The sequence below is a fragment of the Pogonomyrmex barbatus genome, unplaced genomic scaffold (assembly GCF_055798465.1).
Source record: "Pogonomyrmex barbatus isolate J1 unplaced genomic scaffold, ASM5579846v1 scaffold16, whole genome shotgun sequence".
NCBI lineage: Eukaryota > Metazoa > Arthropoda > Insecta > Hymenoptera > Formicidae > Pogonomyrmex > Pogonomyrmex barbatus.
This window is the reverse complement of record NW_028297112.1, coordinates 5510185-5532988: the sequence shown is the minus strand read 5'-3', so window position 1 is coordinate 5532988 and position 22804 is coordinate 5510185. Positions and strand designations below refer to the sequence as shown.

At 35.4% G+C, this 22804-nt stretch overlaps 1 protein-coding gene across 4 annotated transcripts in view; it reads left to right on the top strand.

Annotated features, from left to right (window-relative positions):
- The window catches only part of kst (spectrin beta chain, non-erythrocytic 5 kst), a 73419-nt gene that overhangs the window by 770 nt on the left and 49845 nt on the right, over window positions 1–22804 (top strand). For 2 of the 4 annotated variants that reach the window (XM_089074041.1, XM_089074040.1), the window contains exon 1: window positions 21667–22677. The exons of 1 other annotated variant lie outside the window; for it this stretch is intronic. In XM_089074041.1, coding sequence (XP_088930167.1) covers window positions 22650–22677 — 28 coding nt within the window. In that variant the 5' untranslated portion in view covers window positions 21667–22649. Of the gene's footprint in view, window positions 1–21666; window positions 22678–22804 lie in introns of those variants that run through there. One more of the 4 variants, XM_089074043.1, reaches the window with a different exon arrangement.

Sequence of the window (22804 nt, the reverse complement as noted above, 5' to 3'; positions counted from 1 at the left end):
TCGCGAGAAAAATTGTGATGGATCCCCCGATCGTATCTCGATCGGGGATCTAATTAGGAACCGGTTTGACGAAATGTCAAATGTGATTTTATTTGTTGCGCCAAAATATGCGATCTGTAGGAAAAGCGAGTGTATAACTAAATCGATATATAACTAAGACTTGCTCGGCAAGAAACTTCCACAGCGACTCATGAGGAGTATTTAGGTCGCGACACCTTGCGATATCGTGGGTTATCGTGGGTTGTCCATTAATTGATTATGATGTTTGTTATTGCATTGGAAAGCTTAAGCTCTGAATGATCTATAATACTGCCGTTGCGATAGCGACAGGAAATTTTTCAATTATAATCCTGCCCCTCCCCCTCTCTCTCTCTCTCTCTCTCTCTCTCTCTCTCTCTCTCTTTCTGCGAAACACAAATTAATCAGATGTAAAAATTGATTAAATATAAACAAACTGAAAAACACACACATACACAGAGAGAGAGAGAGAGAGAGAAGATTGAAGCGAATTGATAATTAACTTTTCTATATTATTTCTTATATTGCATCATTAAAACATTATAATATCTTTAAAATTTCTTAAAGATCTTGTAATTATTACTAAGATATTTTTAAAATATTTTTTAGATAAGCATGTTGTTTAAGTAAAAGAAAACAATTTTTGTTTCATATTCAAAAATAATAATAAAATATAATATTGTTAATGTAAATAGCTGACTACAATTGATATAATCGTTATTCAAAACAATCGTTATCTGTAAACAGATCACAATAATTACGGTTGAGTTTTTAATTCATCGATTAATCTCAATCGCAAAAAGAATTTTTACATCAGTCTTTTATTCATCAATGGAAACACATCAAAATATTCCTTTACATTCGGATAAATATTAAATACTCTAAATTGTTGATGTCAATCTTGATGTATATATACTTACACGTACTTATTGAATTCATCAAACCTGCCATTGAACAATTATTAGAATTGTCAACAACCATTGTCATTAGCCTGATGAAAATATGCGATAGATTTTTGCTAAATCAAAAAGTTCACCTATAATTAGCTAAACAATTTTTGAAACAATTAATGAAACAATTTTTTACGGCGATTCTCCGTGACAAATAATTTGGATTAAATGGAATAATCATCTGAACAATCGTACAACATAATATTTAACAATTTTCTGCATTTAATTGATCGATTTCACAGATGTTTCACTCATATTTCACATCCAAATTAGCATAGACACATAGAACATCATGTATTAATTTTCCACGAATTTTTTAAAATTTATTACGAGAGTTTCCAAAATGTAGTGTGTAGATTCCGAGCTGCATTTTTTTCATGACTACAAAAGAATTTCTTTGCGGATTTTAAATAGATCTCCTTTGGCACAATAACTTTCCGGAATTTTAAGACATTTCACTCGATTTTTAAAGAGCATAATTAAGCGAGATCACGAATTTTCTTTTTTCTAGTTCAAATTTTTCTTTTGCTTACAGCGTGTTCTGTGCTTGTTGGATTACAATAATTACGATAGCGTATAAATTATGGTAATATAAAAAAAATTTCAATAATCCTACGTTAATTTAAAGGAATTCTACTACATCGTTCACAATTTGGATAATTACTCATCGTAATTATGCAAATACTCTTCCTTTCGCATATCAAAATTAATTGCAAGCTGCAAGCTACGACAGTGAGCAATAATATTACAAGTATCCTTGAAGATAAAAACAAGAGGATTACTCTTTAATAATTTTTTTTTTATCACATTAAACAGACATGACTTGAGTTAGATTATTTCTAGATATTAATAATATCCTTTCAATTAATTACAGAGAGAATTAATGGCAGGTAAATAAAGTATAAAATGTCCGATAAACATTTCTGTAAAAGAAGGAATATTTGTCATCTCGACCAGACGGTACCTCTTACAGGACGGCGCGCCGCGACGAACCGGACGGTGGAATCTAGAAAAAAATATACCGGTCCGCGAGTTTTCCTTTTCCTCGCCGCGAACGAGTTCTCTTGATTATAACGGGTGCGATTATAACGGGTGCGGATATCGGCTTAAGTGTACGTGCGTAAATTGGAGCGGTACTTCGATCTTTCCACGAACGGTATTCGCGTCGGTATCACGCCTCCGGTGCACGTTCCGCAAGGAACAATGAGTGATGCAATCACGAATTGCAGCCACTCCGCAAGAGCGAAAGAGAGAGCATCGCCGTTTCGTGTAACGAAATCTGCGCACCTGCGTAACTACAAGTGATTCATAGGTTTGTAGAAAGAGGCGAGGAGTGAGGGGGAGAGAAAGACAGTTAACGAAGCATTGTACTCTCTCTGACTCTGAGTGAAGGTTTCGATTGTATTTGCAGATTTTTTTTTTTTTTTTTTTTTTTTTTTGCCAGAGAGAACTACCGAATATACGTGAAAAGAACACTTTTGCTGGCCAATCTAAAAAATTTGGTTAGATCTGTGTCTGGCCAAATTTTTAGGTATGCCTGTTCTCTCCGTACGTAAATTTTGATTGAAGTGGAGAAACATTAAAATATTTGAGAGTTTAAAGAGTCTGTGACCCAAGAGACTAGAGGCATCAGGCTTTCTGACGCTTGAAACGTGAGCCTTGAAATTCGAGTCCAAAAGGCTGAAAGTTTAGAGAAAAGTCGAGAGCTGATGCCAGATAAAAATAAAAAAAAAAAAAAAATAAGGGTGAAAAGTCGAAGATCAGGATGATCGGAGAGTGGATGGGGTGGTCGAAATCGACGATTGAAAAAAAAATGAGAATCGGGGGGAGAGGCTCGAGAGATGGGAGATTCGCGGGTGATTCACGTTGGGACTTATGGGCTACGCGTTGCATTTAAACGGTTGTTAGACGGAATCTCTAACAGATATCCCCTCCGGGATGCTTCTTCGCGTCCTACGGTATAATACCGTGACTCTCAATGGACCCTTTCCGCCAGCCTCGCGTCTCCGCGCCTGATGTTGTAACTCCGTCCCGAGACGGAAGTTGTGTGCGTGCAGTAGCGTGCGTACTACCGAGCGATAGTAATACACGCAACACGCGCACGCGCGTGTGTGCAATCACATGCCCGCGCTCCGGCGGAGCTGCTGGACCGCTCTAGGAGCCTGTGCTCACGCGTCCCCCCTCCCCCCTCCTCCTCCTCCCGTCGGAGTCGGACGGACCCGACGGAATGATCCTTGACGAGACTCACACGCCATACGGGAGGGCCCCGAGACGGGCGGCCGACTCGGATTACGCGATCTTCAAGGCCCACGATCGACCCGATCGATTATCGCGCACCTTCCGTCAGTCTGATCGTCGAGAAAAATAAGCTTCTTTTTTTTTTTAAACAGTTAATTAATTTTCCGACGCTTGCACGCGTGCACAATAACGCGCGCACCACATCCTGGTTGCAAATTACCCCTTTGATCACTCTGGTTATTGAATTTTATTAAGTTACCCACCAGTGGAAACCACCTAGACGTTCGATTTTATAGCGTACAATTATGTTTTTATGTATGCGTAGCGGTGCGGTGGACGCGAATTTTGCAGCTACAATTTTCAAATAGGCTGTAGTCAGATCTTTTTTAAGTTTGATCATTCTTTTCTCGTTCTCTCACTTTCACATTCCGCACATATCGAGGATCGTGGTATTGCTATTCTGTATAAATTTGCACGCTTAGCTAGAAGTAAAATTGTTGATAAACATACCGAGAGAGAGAGAGAGAGAGAGAGAGAGAAAGAGAGAGAGAGAGAGAGAGAGACAGGTATCAACGGTATTAGTTTTCTTATGTCGGATTCCAGACGCCAGAAAGGTCAAGCAAGCTATCGAGACTACTTTCAACGCGCACGCTGCAAACTATCGAGTTATCACTACCGTTTCTACTCTTTCCATCCTGTTGAAATCGCTATTATATAACAATGTGTCACGCGGTCACCGAGAATTCCGCATATGTAATTTTAATTCAGACGGTGTATTCTATTTTACTATAAGATACTGTTGTAACATATGATAATATTCACACTTACATCTCATCGGTTTTCGTATCGCCATTAAACTCGCTCTTCTCGTTATTCACACCAGGTATAAGATATATCCCAGTTTTAGAAATTTGATTTACATTGATAAGCGTATAAACTTCTTTATTAATTATTTGACACAAATTTTTTTTTTTATTATTGGAAAAGAATTTTTACATTTGAAGGATATATAAAACTGTATCCATCTTTATTTGATGGACTATGTAACTGCTGAAATTGTCTTTGAAAAATTTAAATTATACAAAATTCTAATTTATTTAGTTCAGTTCAGTTTCTGAATATGAGAGACAAGATTAGGAAAAATATTGTTCATTATGTCATCACAAAAATCAGAACAAATCAAATCTTAAAATCGTCATCTTACCATTCTTTTCTCTACTTTAACCTCTCTTTATAATCCAAATCTATTTATTTGATATTTCAAACGATGCAAATATAAATCTTTTCTTTTTAAATTTTGTTTTTAAAGTTCTTTTAAAATTTTAATAAGTTCTTGATATTGTAGCTCTATCTTTAAAAAAAAAGTCATCACGCGAATATCAGATAAACTCAGCGACAACAGAAATTTGCCAAGAAAATTAAAAGATCGAAGGAATAAATTAATTAATAGTAGCACCAACAGTAGCAACGTGTAATTAATTAATCAATCAACGGTGCGATCAAATTTATCGGTGTTACGTATAATTATGATTACACACAATGGGATAATTCCGGGAATAGTCGTTATACTTATTCGCCGTGACTTGTGGTCGAAGGGATACCTGGCGGCGACACGGCGGAATTCCGAGGGATTCGAAAGCGACCGTAGTTCCATTAGACGTGCTGCACATTCCAAGAGGCACGATAAACTCGCGACCTCGCGAAACCGACCATCGATCTCCACCGAAACCTGCGCGAGGCTTCCAGGTATCCAGGAATTCAAGCGGCTCGTTGTCCGCCGATTTTCACAATCGCTCGCGCGATTAGGCAACCGAGCGGTGATCGGCACATTCGAAACACTCCCGATTTTATTTTCCCCCGCGTTGAAAGGCTGATTTCACGGGAAGAACGTTCGGGCTTTGACATTGGAAATTTTTTTCGCGATTGCGGGAGGATTCGGCGATTCTGCAATTAATCGAAATTGCGCAAATTACGTGGAAAATACGTGGCGTCTAACGACCGAGTCTCGAGCTGTGCTTCAAGTGCAACGGTACACAATTACTACTTTCCAATTAAATTCCCATTGCGTGCGTTAATTAATACGGCTGCCTATCGCGAGAACTAAGTGAACTGAAGGAAAACCTGGCGTATAATTTACGAGCGCTCACATGTGACAGGTATTTAATAATAAATGGTATACTCTGTATAATGATATCGTGAATGCTTTCACTTCTTTGGCAAGCCAAGTGGCAAACTTCGTTCGGAAGGCGTTGTCGAAAAGGAAAAGAATTCGTTTTGCGCACGTAACATGTTTGCTCTCCGATACGTTATCATTCGCGGGTTAAGTAAATTTATCAACAAGTTATCGCGGGCTTGTCCGTGTCATTTTCTGTCGGTGCGTTGCGTTTGCATCAGCTGCATTACAAAATGAGAAAGTTTAATTTATACATACATTATCGAGGACTCTATCCTAAGACACAAATTATTTGTTATATCGTTACGAATATTAATGCGGAATTTTATTTCAAGACACGACGATTGGATTCAATGTACTCTGAAATTAAAATTCCAAGGATATTCTCGGAGTGTGCCGTTATCGCCTCGTGACTCGCGAAAATGATTTATCGTCGGAAAGAAATATCTCTTTTTTTCTTTTTTTTTTTTTTTTCCGTAAATAAAATTCGAAGGGAGAAGATGGAAAGATTGAAAGATTCAAAAACGAAATAATAATGCGGGCTGTTTAACTGAATAGCATAGGCATATAAATTTCTGATCGAAATCGAAACCGGAAGATTATATTGTCGCACGAATCCCGATAGAGATCGTCCTCGATAGCGACTTATCGAGTTAATTAGCGTCTTTATTAGGCCCTTTCGATGTGACCCTTTCGACGACGGAATACGGAATATGAAGAATAAGCGACGCTTTATTTGGCTCACGCGACGAGCAGGTTGAAGCCTTACGCCAGCGCGACGGTGATTGTAAAATTGCCGAGACACATGCAGGAATGTAGATTTCTATCCGTTCGTGACGTCAAACCGGGAATTATTATTCGATGCATTGGAGAGACTGACTCGGCCACATATAAGTGTAATGAAGAAGAAAAAAGATAGAGATAGATAAGCTATGCACTATGCACTCGACAACATATTGCGAATGTCGTATTGTTTTTAACGGTGCATTCTTTCTTTGCGCAATCGCGAAGTATGGATAGTTCATGTACGGATCGTAATATACGCAGACAGAAGAAAACGGCGAAGTATACGTATCCCTTGGCATTTAATCACAAAAACTTGCTGCTCCAGTGGCAACAGAATTTTTGTACACTACTAACTTGTTGACATGATGATAAAGGCACATGGATGTGGATCTCTGATGTCTCGCCATCATATAAAATTGTTCGTAATTTTAATAAGACATCTATCATTAGAACATTGTCTCTTTGCAGTCTTTAATAATTTTTTTTTTTCCCCCTTAAAAGTTAAGGCTCCTGTTCGTTCGTCAAACTATCTCAGATTGTGACGTCAGAAGTGAGAAAACATACAATAAAAATTCTTGAAAAATGTATTTAAATAGAAATATTTTGTAAAATAAAATAACATTTACAATTAATAAAATAGACTTATAAAATATATCAAAAATTGTCTTTTTGTCCTGAGGAGGAATTCACATATTTATTATTTCCAAATTATATATATATATCCAGATTATATATTCCAGATTATATATTATTAATTTCCAGATGTATGATTATTTACTAGTTAATGAAATAAAAGGAGAGTTTTTGATATATTTTACAAGTTGCTTCTAAGAGTGCTTTATTGAAATATATTTATATTCTAATATGCAAGAATCTTGCAAAAATTTTTTTGTGTATTTTCTTGTTTCTAATGTCAAAATCTGAGAAAGTAGTGGCGACTGAACAGTAGCTTTAAATGGAGCATCTTGGATAGGTGAAAATAAATCTATAATAAATAAAATATTAATATTTAAAAATAAAAAATATTGAGCATATTTTCTATTCCACTTGATTTACACGAGGTGTGTGTCAGAGAGACCGTATATCCACTGGTCCGATAAAAATGACCTTAAAAGATATAGCGGAAGAAGGAGACAAATTTATGTGCGGTAAACAACACGAGAGAAAATAGTACCACTACGAGAAAGGAAAGAATAACCCACATTCCCGCTGCATATTTAACGCTAAGTGGGGCCGTCTGAAAAACGTATTCAATGCAAACGTGAGATGGGAAATCGGCGCCTTGCAGCGCCGGAGCGACGATGAGAACAGGTGGTTGATACATGTGACCTAGGCATAATTAACGATGCCACATCGTTGACAAATCGACGAATGACGAAAAGCTCCTTGGTATTTCGCGCGCAGCAATAAAATGTCGAATAAACGGCGGCGAACGACACGGCCGAATGGCTGGATCGCGCTGTTGCTAATGTATAATTCAGACAATTTATATCGGTGTGCAATAACTTTAACGATAACGGTAACGCCGTCGATCGCGATAAGCATAAACTAGAGATATAAAAAAAAATACGATACGTACGCGCTCAAGAAAATAACGCTCGACGAAAGCTTCGCGTGAACGAAAATGTATTAGCATTACGGCAGGTGGCAGAATGTTCCGTTTCCCGTTGTTGCCGAATGCAGCCTTCGATTCGAGTTTACCTTGGGGCTTTTATTGTTTTATTATTTTTGTTGAATAATTTGCTTGAAAGTTTGTCTTCTTCGAGATCAAGCCTCGGGAAACGAGTCACAACATTTCCTAATCAATCATTTCCCAATCAATTTGGAAAGTGGGGACCATTTCGATAGAACTTTAATCTGTGGCTTGATTATATGAGAATATATAATTTCAAAAATTAAAGAGTTATGTCATACTTAATAGTTAACAGAAGGAGATCTTTGTATCCGTTACAGAATCTGTCAATCAAGCCAAGTGATTTATACGGGCTGGATATTTCCGTATAAATTAATTTTAAATGTAAATTAATTTTAATATGTTAGAAATAGTTTGATTGAACATTCAGTTAATTATTGTTGTTTAGTATTACCGATTTATGTTTATGTGTAAAAATACTGCACAGCAACTGCATAACAATTAGGCAAAATTAATCGAAGCAGTTTTGTCCGTTAATTCTTTATTGACAATTAACGCTGCTACAAAATATTGTATCGTTAATATTAAAATTTAATTCTTTACTTTTTCATCAATCTTTTTTATCGGAACATTTTACTGCCAAATAACTTCAGACTTCAGATTTTATAAATCTCTTTTCTGTGCAGTAACTGCGCGAACAACGTCTCTTAATTGAATTTCTCAAGTCAGTCTTGCTATTCAGTTATTAGAGCAGAATGAATATAACTGCGAGACTCTATAACGAAACGAGACTACGTTAAAATGTCTATCTCAGGGGCTAATGAAAAGATCTTGTAATTTATTTTCGATATCAAACGACGCCGATGTAAATCGAAGCATCTCTGGAGGCAGCGGGACTGACTGTCAAACACGCATGGTGATGCAAGGAAGCACATACTCGTAACTGTATCATCCCGTGGAATTGTTCACATGCACGTAAAGTTAACGGTCCCATCCGAGGATGCACCTCTCATTCTCTCCCTTTCTCTCTCTCTCTCTCTCTCTCTCTCTCTCCCAGAGAGACGTTCGGCCGCGGAATGCGCATTGGCGCGTGCAGCTTTATGCATTTCATCCGGGAGAGATGTTTTCCGAGGGAGTTAAGTCGACGGAGCGGAAACTTAAATCGATCGGCGCAGAAATCATCCGCATCGATCACCCGGAGGCGGTAAATCGCTCGGATTCCTCGCGTCAAAATAAACCGAAGGATCGCTTTTCTGGAACGGCGATGATTCGTGCAATCATCGATAGACGCGAACGAACGATGCGCAAATAGAAAAATTTTAATGATATTTCTTTGATGGGTCTGAAATTGATTTTACCTAAATGAAAAAAATTAGAAGTCATAAAATAAATACAACCTAATAAGCTGAGATAAGTTTTAAAACGATATGATAATTGATGACGTTAGATGGCTCAGTGGATAGAATTTAATTCATCATGTATTAATGCCAAAATAATCATCGAAAATTATTTATTGATAAAATAATGAAATATAATTTTTTTACACGTTATAAATAATATAACTGTATAATATTAACAAAACTTACGAAAATCAATGTACTGTCGAAATGTATAATGTGACGAAATAACTTTTATAATGACACAAATTAGAAAAAAATAGATGAATTTGCATTTATAAATTTAATATATTTATAGATATAAATTTAAAAAGAAAATTATTAAATACGTAAGATCTTGTTATCACCTCATCAATCTATTATCCTGTTTTTTATCATTATAAAGATTATTTTTTATACATTTCGGCAACATTAATTTTCATAATTTTCATTAATATTACATAATTAGATAACTTACAATTTTTTTAATCAACAAATGTAAAATTCTGCGCAGTTTACTGCACAGAAAAGATTTACTAAATCTGAATCTCATCTGATTTACCAGTAAAAGACTAAGCTCGTCTAAGCGAAAGCCCTATTTTCATGTCTTTTTTCATTCATAATCATTTATAATGTGTAGAAAGTGTAAAAAAAAATTATATCAACGAATATCTTTGCCGGCGATTGTTTTTTTTTTTTTTTCTTTTTTTGGCAATCACGTAGGTGTAATTAACGATGAGTCAAAATCGTCGGTATGTCTAGTTTTGAAAGTGACGTTGAGGAAATTATGATAGATGTGTTATCGAGGCGGGGGCGCGTTTGTATTTCTTACTTAATTAATTAAGAAAGCCACGGGTTGCCGACCTCCGGGTTATAGAGGCGTTTATTACGTACGTTGCAGCCGTGTATATATGTATACGTGCACATTATGTGCAAGGCTCTCCTCATCCGGCAGAATCGTTTTTACACGACGATACGATCTTCTGGTATACGCTCGTCACTTTCACTTCGGCCTAAGCACCCACACCACACCGTGTCGTTCGCAATAACGACGTTATTAGCTGTTTTTTTTTTTTTTTTTTCTGCGTTTTCCTTCACACATCGATATATTGCTCGCGGAGATTAATCGCCGCGAAAGGGAGAACGTGATTATACGTGATCATCCATGACCAACTCCGCACCTCTTAACAATGGGAATATATAAAGGTCCCTGAGAAAAATTGCAATTTGAGAATTGCTTGCCGTATGGTTAATAAGTTTTTCGAATGACAAACTGGATCAAACTGGACTTATCGTTTGCATACTTTTGAATGTAATCGTGCGTTGTTAATTTGTTAATTAATAATTGTTTTGTTACAATTGTGTACTTTGAAATTCGGCAATGTAACATGGAAATATTACATATTTAATCACATATTTAATCTTCTGCGACTCGGAAATCACAGTTGTCATGATTCTCCAAACATAACTTTTCTTATGCATATTCTCAATGAGAGAACAAGAAAAACGGTATTTGTATATATATAGCACGTCATTTTATAAAATTATCTTAAAATATCTATTTTATACAAGACAAAAAAGATTGTTAAACCATAAAGTCATCATGAAATAAAAAACAGATTTAATTATCAATGAAGTTATAGCCATTAGTCCATCCAGACAAAGAGGTATCATTAATCTAATGAAATTTAAATTAGAAACGCTTTTAAATTAGAAACTATTCATAGATACTTATGTACCATGAGAAAATACAACGTGCTCTTCGTTAGTCCAGATTTCTATTAAGAAAGTGCTTAATTTTGTGTTTTACACGACCTGCTTTTTTTAATAGAATTGAAATTAGTTCAATGAAAAACGATACTACGTTGCGTCATGTCGACTTCAATCATGTCGCATCAATCCTTTTTTTTATTATTGATACAATCGGTGACTTTTATTCGGCACGGCTCTTTATTTATTTGACTTCAAATTATCTGTTTACAATAGTAGAATAATAGATTAATACTAGACAAAATTTTAATCTAATAATTTTTTTTATTGAATTTATATTTATAAATTCAAAATTACTTATATCGCAAACTACGGTGCCATTATTTTTAACAAACTTGCGACGCAGCAGCTTTAAATTATCTGTTTATGTTTGATTTGCAAAATATTTTACTCTACTGTATTCATATCATTGAAAAGAATTTCACGCCCAGATATGAAACAATTTTACTCTCAAAAGTAATACATTTATATGATTATAAAATGCAAAGTAATAACTAGAAAACAAATTGTACAAAAGTTATCCAAAATGACAGATATTAAATTAAAATTAATTAGGAATAGAAAGAATAATTCATATTTCATTTAATCATAAAGTTAGCAATTATAAGATTCTTCGTTCTACGACTTTTTAATTTTTTAAAAATCTAAGATAAGAAAGCTCGTATCATTTAAATTGTTAATAAATTATTATTATTGAAATATCTTTGCGTAGCAAACTTAAAAATAATTAGAAAAGAGAGCTGCTATTTGTCATCTCTGTGAAAGAATTATAAATCGTCATTCGTTCCATTATTAAATATCCCCCCCCCACCCAATGTTAGTTAAATATTAGTTAAATATAATAGTATTGTGACGAAATCAACATCGAATTTCGCAATATGAGAAATGCAGTATCTTTGTATATCTTGCAGTATCTTTCATATCATAAACATCTTAAAACTGTACTTCTCGTGCTTTACGAATTTCGCTTACGGATACATTTATTTCACGCGATGAAGCATTAAAACTCTTGCCCGGGGGAGACAATGGGGGCGGTAAATACAGCCCCGGTCGAACTGGTATTAGATGGTGCACGACATAATGGAGGAAGAGAGAAGACGAATGTGGCACGTGGGAGTGTAAAGGCCATTAAGTCGAAATTTACAAAGGACACCTCGTGTCGGGGCGCGTTCTCGTCTGTCTCATGCAGATACCGCTTGAGATACCGTCTAGATACCGTCACATTGTGTTGTACGGCATTTTCGGTGAAATAGCCTCTTGCATTCACGTTGGCCTTGCCAACCTACCATCAGTAATCTGTTTCCGTACCACATATCGCGCATATAGTTTCAACGCGCCGTCTCTTTAAGTTTTTTCTTTTTTTTTCGCATTATTTTTCCCATGAACGAAGAAAAAAAGAAGGTGATCAAATTAAACGAGGAAACTTACATCAAATAGGAATACCGTGAAATTTCTCAATCAATAGAAGAAGTGTTATCGGAGATGACGGAGATGTATACCGATGGGGTACCGATCATGATCAAGTAATCCGTTTGCCTGGAAAGTAGCATCGAATTATTCTTTTTTTCTCTCACTCGCGAGAGAACTCTCGGAAAAAACTTCCACTTGGTTCACTTGTGGCTGAGTCTGGTACTCATATTGTTAAGTAGAAATACCCAAAGTAAGCAGGGGGAGGATGTGCGTTACGGTGGGAGCTCGGCCTCGAATCAGTCGTGAAAATTCTTATTATTTTTGTCTATAAGAAACTGAATCAATTTGATATCCTAAATTCGGGCCCATCTTCGCCATCCGACAAGATTCTGTAAGAAATAGACGACCGTAAGCGGTCATGAAGAGATCCAGATTACAAACAGCTAACTATAGAGGAGCCGTCACGGTCGTCGCAGACTAAGTGTCTTGATAGTAGCGAGAGATCCCGAGTTCAAATCCAGTCGGACTCCGTTTATTTTTCCGAATTTAATAAATATCTTTCAGCTCAGAAGTGGGATACACAGCCCATGTTATCTCAGAGAGGATACTTATGTTACCTGACAGGGAGAATTCAGTCGATTGTGTGTCGTTCGGAACGAACGAAGTTGAGGAGTAAAAAAGTACTCCAATTTCGTGTCAATCGTTCGAAGGTGAACGAATTCGGGGAGTAAAAAAGTACTCCAATTTCGTATGTGCCATTCAAAGGTGAACGAACTCGACGAGAGCAAACTCCAAGTTTCGGATAAAATTTCAGTATATAAAGACTCGATACATTCGGTAACGAATGTAATGCCAGAATGGCCGAGCTGTAAGAAATAGACGACTGTTTATTTTTTCGAATTTAATAAATATCTTTCAATTCTTCTAATAGATGCTCTGATAGATTGCATTGCATTTCTTCTTTATGTAATAAGTTTCTTTATGTAATCTTCTCCTCGTGTAATTTGATCACTTTACGAGGCGAAAAGTATCAACCTAAGCCATGAATCGAACCTGAATCCCTTGCTAGCAGGTAGGTATCTTATCCTTTTGATCACCGACGCATGTGGTAATATTTATCGCAATAACGAGTTTAGAATAACACATACACAAACAATACAATGTCATACACATACACTACAATATATATATATATATATATATATATATATATACTTTCGAGTTTTCACGACCGGTATTCTAGATAGGTGATGATTTTATTCTCTCAATGGATGTGGGCCGGACTGCAGCGGTGACATCCTCCAACGCTACTGGCAAATATATTAAAAATCCTCCTGGAGCGCAGCAGGAGAGATTGCGCGAAGCATGAGGCCCCAAAATAAGAAGGGAAGACGTGCGTCACGGCGGAAGTCGGCCGCGAACCAATCGTGAAAATCGAAATTATTTTGCAAAAAAATATATCAGCCAGAAATCGAATCATATAGCATGCAATTAAAGCAAAGCATAATAATAAATTATGTAAGTGATACAGATTGCATCGAGTGTGCATTTGCCGCTTATTTTATTTAAAAAAAAAAAAAGAGAGAGAGAGAGAGAAATATGTTAATTAATTCTGTGCTCATTTCGTTCATTAAGCATCGTGGAAAGGTAATTGGCCGATTCAAACGGGCTTCTAATAGAATACACAGGAACTTTAAGTCCCGCAACGTGTACTTCATTGCTTAATACGTTTCATGAAAGCTATGATTCTTAACGCCTGGTAGGTAGAAACGTTACCAATGATTCATTCACATACGCGTCTTAAATAGATTGCCGTAGACCGCCGATAAGTACAATTAATCGTCGTCGTAAATTTAAATCGAAATAATATTGGGTCCCCTTAACATTGTACCGCATTGCTTACGAAATGCATCTCGTACCTCGTTAAATTAAAATAAAAAAAGAAGTTGCCTCCGCGGTTGCCGTAATATCGCTACTTTTAGAATTTCTCTGGATCATTATTTCAAGCAAAGTTGCCACACTCGGCAATTAAACGAGAACGGAAAACACGTGGTACTTATACGGAATCAACTTCGTAACAGCTAGTATTATTCTCATACGTGAGTTACAGCTTACGCGAAAAATTTATTATTTTTCGAATAACGTCAAGTACAGTATATAATTCCGAGTGTGATGTTAATTAATTAGGACGCCTAATGAATTCCTTGCCATATTAATCCGAATAAGGATTCCACCTGCAGTATTAGATTTTGTTATCTCGGCCATCAATCCAATTCAAAGCTGACGTGCTGTAAAATGTAAGAAAGATTATACATTCTGTCTTTACATGGCGAATCTTCCTTCTATTCAAGCGGTGACTTTTGTGGGTTTCCATGCAGGAAACGCCGCGTCGTCGCAAAAGTGCACGATTCGTGCCGTGCCGTTAAGAACTTGTTTCGCGTGTAATCTGCGTGTCGGGTTTGTGTGTATTAAGCGATTACGTTACCGCATCGTGAAATTAACAAGTTATTAACGCGACGCCGACCAGTCGCCAGCCGGCCGGTAGTGTGTTTATACGAAAAAAATCCCTGCTTGCCGCATTTACGCACGTGTGTCCGGTGCATAAATTCTGCTGCATCGACACGAAAGTGCATCGAAATCACGGCACGTTGATCAAATATGTAGCTTCTATCGACACAGCTTTTAATCTTAGATATATTTTGTATAACAAATGAAATATAACTCAGGATTGATATTTTTTTCTGTAATTAAAAATGAAAGAAATTACCATTTTTTCTCCAGTTTTTACCTCAGATTTTTTAATATTTAAGGGTATAATTATATGCACATATAATTATACTCTTGAAAATGTAAACTACCATTTTTAATGATAATATTTTATTGTACCTTTAATTAAAAACAAACTTTTCGATTTAATTGGGTTCTGTTCAAGACTTAATGAAAGCAGGAAGTTGTAGCTTTAAACAAGTATTAAGCACATCTTCTTTTTTTGATATATGACTTATTGAAAATTTTTCTTATGCTTTTTACAAAAAAAAAATATTTGAATATGTAAAGATTAGAATTTTAAAAATTTTCCTTCCTTAAGTGACCTCAGGGCATAATTCTAAATTTTTATATTGTATGTTCCAAATAATAAATTTTTGAAAACAAAAAAAAACTTGAAATTTCAATGCGTTAAGGTATATATCTGAGATCATCGACTTGCTGTAAAAACTAAACTAATTTCAACCTGCCCATGATGTGGTGTGTGATTCATGCCTTGCATTGTAAAGTGGAACGAAGTCTAGAGATATAAGCATCGGGCGATGGGTCTTTGAAACAATTATCTCTTCTCGTTTTTGCCGATTATACCGTAATAAGTATTTCCTGCATCCAACAGCGATTGCTTTGTCTCCTTCGCATCTCTGTGCGCGCAAAATGTGGAGATTACGAGGCCGGCAATAAACGAGTCGTTGTGCAAATGTTACGGCAATTACGACGGAGATTGCTGCGATTTCTATTGAGGTATGATACGCGATAATAGATATTGCAAAGTAGGATATGTTTTCTTGCAAAAGAATAAATGAAGAAAATTCTGTTATGAGCAGCAAAAAAAAATTTACCACTACGTTATTTAGTATCCTAAATAAAACATCTTTTCATATCTCGCTCGATCGTCAACACATACTTAAAGATTGTGTCCTCCTGCATTTTTTTATTCTGTTTGATATTAAATCGTTTTATTAAACATCCAAATATTAATGCCGATAGAGTTTTAAAAAGTAACAAACAAAAAATTAATCTTCAGTTGCATACCAATCATATGTGATCAAATGATATCGTCAGATAACGTCAGATAATATCAGATAATATCAAATAATAAAGATGATACAGTCGGATAACAATGAAAAAATAATATTTTGAATCTTTATATATCTTCCGTCTGCTTTATAATCAAGTTGCAATATATAATTTGAAGCGCACTTCTTTAGTTTCGCCAACTGCTTAGAAAGAGAGACAGAATTTTTACATGACGAATGAAACGTCGGCGCGTGCTGGTTAATCAGATATTCAAACCGTCTCTTAAATAGGCGGAATAAAGTAGACTTATTGGGGTCAATTCCAACCACGGAAGAAATTCGCGGTCAATTTCACCGGCAGTCAGGTTGACAAGTGGAAGATCGTTTCGACCTTGAACAATGGCATTACTCCCGCACGTTAATGAACACGTTGAACAGCAACAATTAGAGGCGATTTTGATGAGAAACAAAAATCATCGTTCAAGAGATCGATATTGTATCTCAATTATGTACTTCGTGCTGATTTAATAAAAGCGTGTCAATTCATATAATACAACCTTTCGAGCTTCATTAGGATATTATTATGAGGTGGGAGTACATCCATTTGCATTATTGTATCGTAACGTAAAAATTTAATTGTAGTCCATTATAGCAAAAAATATAGAATCATCATATAACATATTGTGCTCAACTATAAAAAAAATCTATTTATGCACATTGATTTAAAATTTAATATAATTATAATTTTCCAAATCAATATACAAGTTATATTAAACTAAATAAATTTTTATTTGCACTTGCATTTAGTTAGCTCAATAAAATAATATGAAGTAAGAATAATTTCTGCCTCAAATTATTTTATATACTTATTTTTATGCAAAACTAACAAGTTGTATCTTTATTATTACTTATTTAATATAAAAGTTTATAACTTTTCGTATATTTTGTATATGTATCATATTAATTATCTTTTTTGTTAATAAGAATAAAATATGACGAACTAAAAATGTTCCAATCGTTCGTTTGTCCATTGTCGGAACACGCAAGATAAATATTTAGGAACAGAAGATGTATATGTCGTCACAATCGTCATATTCTTACGTCTCATAAATCATGGAACCAAACTGGAATACCGACAATTTTATCAGTGATGTTAAGTCATCGTGAAAATATTTATATAAGCTTACGCAATATTTATTTTGTAAGATAAAATCAAACTTTATCTTCGTTTAATCAATGTATAAGTAAAAAAATAAATCATTAAATTCCTTCGTTTGATGATTTTTTTTTTATGAAAAAACGTAAAAGCTTCACAATCTTTAATTTTTAATTGCAGAACATATAAATTATGGTTCTACATTTAAAAAAAAGGAACATAAATCGTTAGGAATATAATCGTTACATTGAAAAATTGTAATAAAAGAAATAATGAGATAGCTTAATTGATATAAAGAAGATATAGTTGCTTTAAAAAAATTATGGAATTAACAATATGCTATATTCTATAAGTACATACTTTTTTTTCAGACAACTACATCCTTTTTTTACACCAATCGATTTGTCTCATTATTCTATGCATAAAAGTATTAATCAAAAAATTAATAATTTACGAGATATTTTATATTATAAAATTATTGATTAATATTACTTTAAACATAGATTTATTCGAGAAATCACAGAATCTGTCTGTATGTATACATTGGATGTCTCAGACGGGCGCTTTATCTCACGAACAGCATCATCTAAATGAAACGTTATTCGATAAGCATTTTCTAATAACAATCTGTTTCGCCGATACCGAATTCGATATGTCGATGTAAATACTCTCACGAAATTTCTCAGCCTAAAAAAAAATAAAAAAAAAAAAAAATAAAAAAAAAATAAAGAGAGAAAAAGTAAGGTGTGCATGCCGCCCGCGAACGGAATAATTTTCTCGTAAATTATCGCGATGTCTGAAAATTTATACGGAGATTACAATCGCCATTAAAAACAGATTTCGTGTATGCCGCGGTGACGTCTTAATAGCCACGGATCGCGCTGATGCTCAACAAATCTATTGCGCAATCTGAATTCGGATGAGTATGCAAGTCTCTGCTGAGGCCGGCAACGCTCTGACGTTCCGCGATCTAATGGCTGAGTCACTTGGAGCGTTTTCGAACTTTTAGAAGAGCTGTGCTAAGGCCGTTATGTGCACACACGGCATGAGCTCGCGCATATGGCTTCGCGTCGGCGAAGAGAATTTGTAAAAACATAGAATAACATAAAATAAATCGTTAAATTCCTTCGTTTGATGATCTCTTTTGATGAAAAAGCGCAAAAGCTTCGCAATCGTTAATTTCTAAATAATTAGAAAGGAAATTATTCATGAAATCTTAGCAATGCAAATCTGCAGATAGATAGCAATCTTATAATTGCGGATTGACACCGTTTTCTATCAAACTGTTCGTATATGCTCTTGCTTTAATTACTTAGCGAGCAACTGATGCAATTATCTGTAGTTTAATCCGCCAATCGTAAAATGTCAGAATGAATTGTGATTGTCACATGTCTGAGGGTATTAGACTACTAACAAGCCAGTTTTCAATTACGTTCATGTTTTTATCGAAACTACTTTCAGTTTACTTGGAGTTTTGCAAAGTGAAATTGAAATACTTTCATAACACCAGTATGAAATGTCGCGTTTCGATCTTTATAGTGAAATCATAGTTGCAACATGCCTACACGATGGAAAACATGAATTCTTTATATTGTAAAATGTGCCAGTAAAAATTTTTGTATTAAATATGCAAGTTACTTTAGTTAGCTTATATTTGCTGCTAAAGTATAAATTGAATTGTTTTTGTAACTTTAAGTTTTGCCCAATTTAAGATGTAAAGTTATTGAAACAATTCCGTAAAAATGTTAAGTTAATATAACTTGTCAAATTTTAAAACAAATATAACTTAACTTTACATCATGATGAAAATTGCATTTATTTTGTGTTGAAATATTAACGTAATATTAGTGTCGCAATTGTATTAATTTAATATAATCATATTACGTTAAAACAAAAATTTGAATTGTTTGTGACATACAATACATATTTATATTTATTATATTTAATACATTTATATTTAACATAAATTTCTCTGCCATGCATTTTACCTACTTTTGTTCCTAAAGTTTTCTAGAAATCGAGAGATAAGAATGAGAGAGTTGATTAATTGATTAAGTAGAAGTGTATAATGTAGATAATTCTACGAGAAGCCACGTGTGTGTGTGTGTGTGTGTGTGTGTGTGTGTGTGTGTGTGTGTGTGTGTGTGTGTGTGTGTGTGTGTGTGTGTGTGTGTGTGTGTGTGTGTGTGTGTGTGTGTGTGTGTGTGTGTGTGTGTGTGTGTGTGTGTGTGTGTGCGTGCGTGCGTGCGTGCGTGCGTGCGTGTAAGCACTGTGGATGATATTGAAATTTAATAAAATTTATTATACAAAATGTATATGTGTTATACACACACACACACACACACACACACACACACACACACACACACACACACACACTTTGTATAATAAATTTTATTAAATTTCAATATCATCCACAGTGCTTGCATTCTCAGCGAAATAAAACTGCGTAATCATTATGGAATGTTCAACAAGAGATTATATATTTCACAGAATAAGACGCGCGTATTAAAAATTCTTCCTGCAGTAATAGGAAAACATTTTTCCTCCATCATCGTTTCGCTCCCAAGGTGTTATGCATAATTGCAAGTGGAGATGATTCAACAAGCTTCGTCAGTTGTGAAGGAGGAACAACTCGTAATATAAAAAATATGCGCTTTATGCGTCGCATCATCCGTTCTATTTTAAATATGAAGTCGAGTCGCGGAAAGTTAATTTTTATTATAAGTACCGACACAAAGTGTTGAGTTAATTAACTTGACGTGAGTTTAATTTCTAATTTTACTACTAATTTTGCGATAATTAACTATTGCCTCATTTTTTTTTATATATGATTTTAATTGAACTACCCACGGACATGAAATACAAATTAACGCCGCAGTGAACGCTCGAAAAATGTCATCAATCCATTCCTACGATGTCACAGACCAAATATAGACATGTCGTCACCACGTTTGAACCTCCAAGCTGTTATTGCGTTTATTTCGTTTTATGTACATTTTGATATGAGAATGTGAATCAGATAGCGCGGATTGTCGATAGAGAAGAGAAGAACATCGCGGATGAACGGCAAATGATTATTACGTGGCGTGGTTATTGCTTCGGCAATTTCAATTGACGATTGGGTTAACTTGATTTCAGTCGTTCGGCGATTGTTGAAATAACGAGTATTCCAGTCGTTTTATGATCTCGTGCAAACGAGCGGGCCACTAATGAGATTACCATTACTTTAATTTCTCGAAACGTTATTCCAGTCTAACACCTGATGCTTGATGCTCTGGAATTAATCGTTAATTGCATTTGGTGAGCTCGTGATTTCTTATCAAGTAGCTTAATTCGTGTTCTTTATCGACGGTGTCACACGTGTTATCAACCTGTATCCCTTGATCAAAAGAGACGCTTCGGTTTCCGATGAAAATTCCACACGTGTAATCGCTTAATTACGCAGCAATATTAAATCATGCTTTCGAGCGAAAATTTCTTCAGGAGAAATAAGAAAACGGCGACTGAATGTCGCTATAAATTCTACACGGTACGATTGTCAGGAAACTCGGACTTCTGCTTCGGTTACTCGGTTACATACGCCCCGTATACGACGATACGACGGGAATGAATTAATGTTTGCCTTAGCTATCAGTGTCAACAGAACTAGCTGGCACTTTCCAGGCAGGACGAGTGCCGATAATAATACGGCTCCGATTTCACCTGGTCCGCTAGTCTTGCTGCTCCTCTCGCAGCTCTTTCGGTGCGTTCACCGTATTTCCGGTGCAATTCTGCGCTTCCTGCCGGCAACAATAATGCCCTTTCCGAACAAGCATCGGTATTCTTCCTCGTCGCGCACACATTCGATTTCTAGAGCGTTTCAAGCTCCGATCGGAATAGCAGCTTTTGCTATAAGATAAATTTAGAAATCTCTTGCGTCTCACCGAAATTTGTTCTGCGATAAACTGATAAAAACTGATTATTTCAAAACTCACAAAAATTTACTCCATCACAATCAGAGTATAAAATATCTAAAACATAATAATTATAATTTTCTTATTTTTTTACACGATTTACATTTCACGTGCAACGTTATCTTCATTTTTGCATCTTTGTCTTTATTTCACCGGTATTATTATTAGTATCGGAATTTTTTTTATTTTCTGATAATTCTGATATTTCTCAATCTAATCTTAATTCATATGCGATAAATCGATTTTGACGTTTTCGATGACGATAATTTTATTCGCTCGTTTCCAATGACGCAGCTTTAAATTGTTAGTGTCCCATATTATATGAAGATGCCTCCTGTCAATCAAAAACCCGACCCCCCCCCCAGTTCAGCGCAATCGCCGTATTTCCTCTGCGATTTCGCACTTCCTGCTACATTGACGGCTCTGACGATTAAAGGTCTGCTGTTTAATTACAATTAGTCCAATTTTCCTTGTTTTGGATGATATGTATTCATGTCTACGTACAAATTACTTCAGAGTTCTAGAGATTTCCCGCTCTGCTTTTATTATGATTAAGTTGGCAGAAAAAAAAATGTAGACCATATTTATAAACGATACTAAAGCTTGCTTACTAAAGCTTGCGGAGATTAGTATGTAAACTCTCGCGTTATTTCACAGTGGACTCCCACTGGAATCGAATTTGAGGCCATGCTTATCGTCGCGTACGTGTCACTTATAAACATTCCATAAGAGGTATCTCCTTAATGACATATTCTTTATCTTTAAAAGACTCAGACTTAAATTCCATGTAGTCCAGTTGGTGGTTTTTATACGCGCGATTCGCATCGGCTAGAACAATAATCTATTTTTATTTTCTTACGTGTCCTGTACGATTTGTAATCTCTTTATCGTACTATCGCTACAAAATCGCAAAATCTAAGCACCACTCGGGTTATAAAAATTGAGATCAATTATAATATGTATTGTATAATATTCTGTAATATAATATAGATTGTAGTGTAATTGCAATGGATCTGTTCACTGCTTAAGAACGCACGAAATAATCGCGCGAATAATCTTTACGCTTATAATTTTTTTTTTTTGCACTCTTGAGTTTAATTATCAATATGTCCATTCGCCTGATGTTCCTACGCCTATGTATTGCCACACACGCATAAGAGTACTTAGCTTCTGCTACATAAATAAGCCGTCCGACATAATACACATGCAATAAGTGATAAGAGTCCTGTCAGTGGTCTTCGACTGGTAACGCAATCAGTTGGGTGTCACCGTTCGTTCGCGCTTCACCTCGTGCACTTTGCTCGTGTTTCGTAGATTTCAAAATCAAAATCGATGAAGAATCGCTGATAATTACGGCTGGCTGGAAGAAGACGAAATAAGAAGATAATAATCTCGCATCTTATGGCGTACAATAATCCTTATTATTTCGGTAAATATGTGAAAAAAAAAAAAAAAATAGAAAAGATTATTGTTCGTTGTTCCGAAAATCTGCTTCGTGTGCTCTATATATTTTTTTGTTGCGTAATTAGCTTATATAACGGAACGCTCCTAGTCAT